The following is an 8,265-nucleotide window of genomic DNA, read 5'->3' on the forward strand; positions in this document are numbered from 1 at the left end:
AGTTTTGAGAGGAGAGCAGAGGAATGGATCCAGACACTCGGAGGATGGGGTTGGCTCTGATGCATATTAGTTATGGTAAAAAAAAGGGAGAGAAGGGTTGGAAACGGCTCTCAGGTCTGAGCCACGGCCCACTTGAGAGATCAAGGCTAGAGGCGTGGGTGTGGTAGGAAGAGTCAAGGTGAAGCCAAGAGAACGGATGAGTCGCCAAGGAGAGAGGGCAGAGGGAGTGGGCCAGCGTGAAGGAGAGAGTGCGAAGTGGCCAGTAAAAAAGACAAAGGTGGGCTCACAGGGCCACTGGGGCAGCTCTGGCACCTGGAAGTCATCAAAAAGATCTCAAGAAGAGGGGCCAACGTTTAACAAATAATTCAGCAAACCCACTGAACCCGAGGGACACTGTGAGGGGCAGTCCCTGCCCAGACACACAGACAGGAGGAGCATAGGGGAGGGTGACCCGGAGACAGGGAATGAAGAAGGAGTAAAGGCTAGGTTCCCGGGTGGAAGGCATGTGCGAAGACCGTGTCAAGCTGCAGTCTGGACCGTAGGGGGAAGGTCTCCAGGACCTGGGTGGGCGGTGCGCCCCCGGAAGATCGGGTACAGGACTGCAGCGGGAGAAGGGCACAGGGAGAAGCTGGGACAGTGCACACATCACTGGGCAGAAGCTTGGCGGCTAAGGCAGGCTTTCCTAGAATTGGGGGACATGCACCCGTGAAGGAAGAAGAGAAGCAGCCAGAGGAAGGGGAGAGATGGGAGTTGCCGGAGAAGCGAGGGGGATGTGAGAGGGTCCTGGCAGCTCCACAGCCGCAGGCACAGGCTGGGAGCTGACGCCCTGTTGCCTTGCAGTCTGCGCATTCCCCTACCTGCTGGCCTTCACCACCGACTCCATGGAGATCCGCCTGGTGGTGAACGGGAACCTGGTCCACACGGCCGTCGTGCCTCAGCTGCAGCTCGTGGCCTCCAGAGTGAGTAGAGCTGGGGTTTTATTTCTGTCTGAGGGGCTTTGGGCACCCACAGCACCATGAGGTTTCAGGCGGGCGCAGACATGTTCACGGTGAGGCTGACAATGCCAACACCTCGTGAGCGTTGAGATGAGAAAGCTGAAAACAGGCTCACGGGTTGGGTTTTCCTGTGCGAGTCCCCTTGGGCTTCAAAACGCCCCTCCTTAGTGTTAAGAGAGTCGTCGGTGCTGGTGGCAGTTGGAGAGCGCTCAGCTGAAAAGAGAAATCCCCCATCAGAGCCTGGGTCACTATTGCCCTGAAGAAGAGGCCAAGTCTAGAAAAGTAAGAGCTTGCAATGTTCCTTTCTTCCTTTGCCGCTGTCTGTCCTCAATTTGAATTTGTGTCCCACAAACTATGGCTGACAGACTAATTCACGTCTGGTAACAGAATGTGAGCAAAACCGAAGGATGCAGGAACGACGATCTTCCAAGCTGTCTTCTACTCCTGGCGCATAATCCAGCAGGTTTCGTTCTAGTCCCCTCCCCCAAGTCAGCCCCACACCCTTTCCCTGGCTCTGCCAGGCCAGGCTGTGCCCTGCTGCACGCCTGGGGCACTTTTCCATGCTGACCTGCATCACATTTGGTGGTGGGTGACTGCGTACTTTCCCCACTGCACTGACAGTTCTGTGAGAGCAGACACTGAGCATCTTATTCACTAACGTAGTGCCAGTGGGGTGCTGGTAAGTGTGTAACCACCACCAGTCCTCTGGAAAATGGGTGTGTGTATGTATACACACATACATGGACATCAGTTGATTACAAATTTTACTGATTATAAAATGTAAATAGCTTACAATTTACAAATAATAAAATATACAATGCTTTTATCTTAAAGTCCATTTAGCCAACTGGCTCTCACAAAATGCTTTTGTTAATTTTTGCTGAATTCCTTTCTCCATAGCCAAACTAATGCTGCAGTTCAACCACGATTTTATGGTTGGAATTATATCTCCATCCGTTCTTCTTTTTCCAAGTTTGTTGTCACTAAATCTGATATGTGGGGCTTCCCTGGTGGCGCAGTGGTTAAGAATCTGCCTGCCAATGTAGGGGACACAGGTTCCAGCCCTGGCCCAGGAAGATCCCACATGCCACAGAGCAACTAAGCCTGTGCGCCACAACTACTGAGCCTGCGCTCTAGAGCCCGCAAGCCACAACTACTGAGCCCACGTGCCACAACTACTGAAGCCCGTGCACCTAGAGCCCATGCTCTGCAACAAGAGAAGCCACCGCAATGAGAAGCCTGCGCACCGCAACGAAGAGTAGCCCCCGCTCACCGCAACTAGAGAAAAGCCCGCGCACAGCAATGAAGACCCAACACAGCCAAAAATAAATAAATAAATTTATTTTTTAAAAAAATCTGATATGTGATCTATTAAACTATTTTTCACCCTCGTACAAATCATTAAACCAAAACTTCTCTCAATTTTAGCATTAGATTCAACACACTTTTAATTTTAATCTTCATTATTAACATTTTCTTCATCACTGTAAGTCTAGACAATCAACAGAACAACAAATCAAGCTCTGATTTGTAGCATTTGCCGATTTCCATGGTGTAAACAGTCCCACCGTGACTGATCTCAAGCTTCCCGTGTGACACGATGGAACACAGCGTTAGGAGCCGCTATTACACAGTATCCCCCCACCCGCCCAAGACAGCGTTCATGTAAATTACCTCAAGAGCTCGGAGAATACTCAAGGTAGTAAAATAATTAGGAATGGTTGAATTTTGATATTTAGTTCCTTTGTTTTTTAATATAATTTAAGTTTAATAATGGCTGTATTTAGCAGCCAGCTTGCAAAATTCCTGAAACTCAGCGTCCCTGAGTCCACATACCACTGCCGTTACCCCAAAGCCAGCGCATCAGGGGTGTGCTTGAGTATTTGCTGAATCATGAGAACCCATTTCCCCACCTGTGACATGGATCTAACTGAATCCCAAACCCTCTCCACTTCTAACCTCCAGGTGCCTGAGATCCGTGTCGGGGAAGTGTGTTGTGTCTGTGTTTGCAGCTGGTGTGTGGGAAATTGACTCTTTTCTATTGTGTATCAACAAACAGACAAGCGGGTGAGGTGAACGCTCAGGAAACGTCTGAGCACAGAGCTGGAAGCCGCCTCCCCGGCTCGTTCCTGCACCACAGGCCCCCGGGGGGGGGGCAGTTGGGGGCCCTGCAGTGATGACAGAAGGGCTGGTGGGTGCAGGGCCTGTAACAGCAGGTGGCTCAGTAACGCCTTCTCTTTCTCTCTAGTCGGATATATACTTCACAGCAACCACATCTGTGAACGAGGTCTCATCCGGAGGCAGCTCCAAGGGGGCCAGTGCCCACAATTCTCCTCAGACACCCCCGGGCAGAGATACTCCAGTGTTTCCTTCTTCCCTGGGGGAAGGTGAAGTCCAATTTTTACTGTCTTATGATAGATAGTTTTGATCCGTTCTGATTTCTCTAGTTCATTGTCAAATACTGACATGTGACTACTGCCGAAGGAACTCACTATTTGAAGCCATAAAAAAAACTTGCAGTGTGGTTGCATTCTTAAGAAATCTTGTGATAATGCCCCCCCAAAAAAATCCCATTATGAAAACAGTTGTTGCAATGGGGAGAAGGGAGCTGAGGGCTAGAGAGATTCCAACTTGCAAGTTATCTTTCCTTCAGGGATGTTAACAATATAGTAGGTTTTTATAGCTAAAAGGACATAGTCATAAAACCCACACATTACTCAGCACCCAGGTTTCACTCTGTCTGGCTTCGCCCTTGAACCCTGCCCGCAGGCCTTTGTTGTGGTTACTGCCTCGTGGTTTTCCTAACTTCTCACCACATAAGTCGTCACTATGGCTCGTTGTCACGAGAGCTTGGAGCTCCTGAGCAGGACAGCTGTGCTTTTCTTGTCGACTCCTTCCTCCTGTGCACACGTAATCAGGAGAGGGTGCGTTTTTCCCCATTTACCCATGAACACGATGCCCTTAGAAAACAGAGCCGTCGGGCGCCCTCACTTTGTTGCCCCTAATGAGACTTGGGAGGTCAGCCTGCAACATAAACTCTTCCTTCATGCTAACTATGTTGAGGAACCAGGAATTATCCTCTTGTGAATAACATGAACTCTTCTTAAAGTTCTGATGTTCTTCTCGAACTCTTATTTCAGGTGAGATTCAGTCCAAAAATCTGTACAAGATTCCACTCAGAAACCTGGTGGGCAGAAGCATCGAGCGGCCTCTGAAATCGCCCTTAGTCTCCAAGGTCATCACCCCGCCCACCTCCATCGGCATCGGCATCGCGGCCATTCCTGTCACTCACTCCTTGTCCCTGTCGCGCATGGAGATCAAAGAGATAGCGAGCAGGACCCGCAGGGAGCTGCTGGGTAATGGCTCTCGATTCTTGTGTTCGCACTGTTTGTAACGATACCCGCTGGTTTTATCTGTGGATATTAACTGTCCTCAAAAACAATGAGCCCTTTCATAAGGGATTTATAAAGAAATTATAGTGCACCTACACCGAGGAATACTATACATCATTTACCCAATGACAATGATGTGTCAATCTGTATTTATTGATGTGGAAAGTGCCCAAACCATGTTCAGGGGGGAAAGGGCAGTTTGTAAAACAGTAGGTCTAGTCTGATATGACTTTTTTAAACATAAGTATCTATATATGTCTAATTTCCTAGGAAAGTGTCCAGAGGGTTTATATCCTGCAGTCCTCAGATAACATTTTACATTCGTATATCTAAAATTTTAATTTACTTGGGGTTTTTTTTTTTTCATATGTTTTGTTTTCTTGCATGTTTGTGGTACCGTTCAGTTATCCTTCCCAAAGCCCCTGGACCGTGGGGCAGTTCTATGGGGATGGTAGAGATGTAAGATCTTTGCTGTGCCCTCCTCTCTCAATTTACAGGTGGGAGACCAGACCAGAGAAGCATAAAGCACCATGATGATTGTGAAAACGCTAGACTGTTAATAAAGATTTTTGTTCAGAATTGTGAAAACAAAATGAGGAAAAATGGAAATGTTATGTCAAACCAGTAAGAACTGGTTTGAAAACTTGAATTGGCATCTGCACGGCATAAAACTGCAAGGACAGCTGGCCTTGGCACATGCCTGTCCTGCAGTAATGTTTCCTGACCAACTGGAGACGGGGATTCGGACCACCTGACAGGGCAGGCCTTGACATTGGCAAAGTCGGTTGGTTTTAGAAGTTGGTGCCTTCCACTGCACTTTTAAAACATATACATTGCTATTTTTAAACCACTATACCCTTAGAAAGCTTGATCTGCCAACTACTATTGTATAAACCACTGTGCTTTTCAGAACTTGAATCTCTGAGTTGGAGAATTACAGTTTCCAGTGGTAGCGCTGTAGATTTTCTCTCCTTCATTAAACTCCTCTGACTCTTTTTTTCCCAATACATATATTCGTTCTAATCAGAAGAAAAAAGACCTTCTACCAACAAGACAACCAATTATTTAAAAATATAGACTTTATCATCATTCTTCTTGCCTCGATCCCAATAATGCACCAATACCCAACCAAGAGGAAAAGGGCATTTTCTGTCTCTGTGGCAGCCCTGTGGTAATGACCCGCTGACCTGTGATTCTCCCCTGCAATCCAGGCCTCTCCGATGAAGGTGGACCCAGGGCAGAAGGAGCACCAAAGCCCAAGTCAAAAGCCCGGAAGCGGTTGGAAGAAAACCAAGGAGGCCCTAAACCAGGGACAGTGAGGTCAACTAGCAGCGAAAGGTAAAGAGGGACGCAGCCCCCAGCAGCCCCTTCTCAGGGTGGCGGCCCCTGAAGTCACAGCACAGCCACAGGGCCCTTCCTGCCGATGATGCCATGTGCCGGCCCCTTCGGCAGCCACAGCAGAGGGTTGGCAGCCAGCTCCTCCCTGAGGATCCCCAGAGAACACTGCCTGCCAGGGAGGGGCCCAGACAAATGGGTGACCTCACTAGCAATCCAACAAATGCACATTAAAGTACCTTGAGACTCTTTTTGCTCACTAGATTGACAGGGATTTTTTAAAACAAGAATGCTCAGTAAAAGTGACAGGCGCTCTCCAGTACTTGTGGTGGGCGTAGAAACAGGTACAGCTTTTCTGGATGGCCGTTCAGTATCACACGTCCATGAGAATTTGTTGAATCCCACTGATTTGTCCCCTGAGGTTCTCTGTGTCCCTCAATAACATCTTCCTGCTCCTGTGTGGAGGGCAAGGGGGCATGTGTCCAGGCTCCATTAAGTCATTCAACACACATTCTTGGAGCACCTGGCACTGAGCTGGGGATATGGAGCTGAACTTCAGCAGTTCACAGGCTGGTGGGAAAGGCCAACAGGGACATTCTAGGAATTACAGCATTCCAGGGTGGCAGGTGTTGCAGAAGAATGAGGGGTGCCATCACACCACACTTGGGGCAGGGGGGTCCCAAACATCAGGAAAGACTGAGCCCAGTCTCATAAATCAAGCAAGCATTAGCCTGGCCCAGAGAGGGGCAGTACTCACTCACGCTTTAATCCAATGCACTTTCATTGAGCCCCTACTGTGTGACCAGGCCCCTGCCCTCAGGGACTTTACATTCTAGTGTGGAGAAACAGATAATAAACCTGTGAACAAATAAGCAAATGCTATCAATTCCATTAGTGACAAGCACTGCAAGGAAATCTATAAGGTAGTGATGGGGGTGGGGCAGATAGAAGGTCTACTTGAGGTGGGGGCTGGGAGTCAAGGAAGGCTTCTTGGAGGAAGTGGCACTGAGCTGAGCTTTGAATGAGAAGGAGCTGGGGGAACAGCCCCTCCGACAGCAGGAATAGCAGGGGTAAAGGCCCTGAAGAGAGAGAGAGAGAGAGAGAGAGAGGCTGGGGGGGGAAGAGAGTGGGTCAGCTTGAGCACAGACAAGGATGCAAGGTCAAGAGCGACCAGAGGCTGGGCTGGGGCTTTTACAGGCTCCATGAGTACTTGTTGAATGAATGAACTCCCTGAATTTGGTCAAATTGGTTTTGCAGGTATCAAGAGAGTGAGCGTCCTGAATGCAGGAGAAAATAGAGAGGGCGGGGGTGGGCTGGGAGGAGGCTGGAGGGGTCAGCAGGGCCGGGGCCTGTGGCCCAGCGTTTTAGCCTTGTCCTCAGGCCGTGGGGAGCCAGGAGAGGGTTTTAGGCAGAGTGACATTATCCCAAGTTTCCTCACAAACACCTGTGTGTCACCGCTGGCCTTTAAAACCCATAACCACCCATGAGATCGGGCTGTCTGCCTGCAGAACACCAGCTCTGCTGGGGCGGGGTGGGGGGGGGTCACTCCTGCACTTCCCCACCTCTCCCCCATAATGGCAGGCGGAGGGGGAGAAGGGCTCCCGAGTTTAGGGCAACAGGAAACAGAGCAGCCAGCTCAGTGGTGCCCCAGGATCCGTTCACAGTGACTTTTCTCCTCTAGGATCACGTTGAGCTCCTTGGAAAGTCCTTCCACTTCCGAAGCCAATCCCGAGGGGCGGTATCAGTCGACAAGCTCCGACCCGGACGCTGTGGCTGAGCGAGAAGGCAGCCCTGTCTGGGGCAGCAGCCCCTTTCAGCTCACAGCTTCCTCGGACGAAGACATTATTGACTTGAAGTAAAGAGTCCCAGTCGAGTTTGCCATCTTTAATTTTCTCATGGAGGTTTACACTCTTTAACCAGTTCCGACATCAGTTCTCAACAAAATGTGGCTTTTAGCCTGTCCGTGGTCTATTGGACCAAAGCTTCTGCACCCTTGGCCAGTTTGGGTCACTCTCCAATGTCCGGTGCCATCTTAACCTTTGTTTCTTTCTGTTCAGGAACCATCAGTACCCTTGTAATTAAAGGTGGTAGATTTCATTGAGGTTTTAGATTGAAACTTTGAATAAATCAAAAATGTTCATTCTTATTTACTGCAACCTTCTCTTACATTTTATATACTTAGATGGAAAAGTTATTTTTTCATTACAGTTTTGTTTTGTCACATACTGTGTTTCTTTTATAAAGAAAAGCCATTGCTTTGAAAATTTATTATAAATAAGTTTTCTTTCTGCACCTTTGGCCCCTGTTGCTATTTCAGTTCACTGTGATTGGAACCAGCTGCGTTTCTGCCTACAGACTTGAGAAAAGCTGAATTTTTAGATCTTTGAAACTCCTGCTTCTTTCTCTTTGTGTCTCACAAAAAATAATAAGGTATAGGAGCCTGTTAAGTCTTAAGATTTTTTTGGGGGGGTTATTGTTATTGTGAAATCATATAACCAAAAAACAGTTACTCTCCATCATCAGAATTATCATTCTCAAATTCC

The 8,265-nt window shown here is 48.5% G+C and overlaps 1 protein-coding gene across 1 annotated transcript in view; it reads left to right on the top strand.

Annotated features, from left to right (window-relative positions):
- The window catches only part of GARNL3 (GTPase activating Rap/RanGAP domain like 3), a 110,662-nt gene extending 102,794 nt beyond the window's left edge, over window positions 1-7,868 (top strand). The window contains 5 exon segments of the mRNA XM_036854452.1: window positions 841-959; window positions 3,244-3,382; window positions 4,136-4,351; window positions 5,599-5,725; window positions 7,404-7,868. Of these exon segments, the coding sequence (XP_036710347.1) occupies window positions 841-959; window positions 3,244-3,382; window positions 4,136-4,351; window positions 5,599-5,725; window positions 7,404-7,581 (779 nt within the window). The 3' untranslated portion in view covers window positions 7,582-7,868.
- The last annotated feature ends 397 nt before the right edge of the window (window positions 7,869-8,265 follow it).

This window comes from Balaenoptera musculus, chromosome 6 (genome assembly GCF_009873245.2).
Source record: "Balaenoptera musculus isolate JJ_BM4_2016_0621 chromosome 6, mBalMus1.pri.v3, whole genome shotgun sequence".
Taxonomy (NCBI): Eukaryota; Metazoa; Chordata; class Mammalia; order Artiodactyla; family Balaenopteridae; genus Balaenoptera; species Balaenoptera musculus.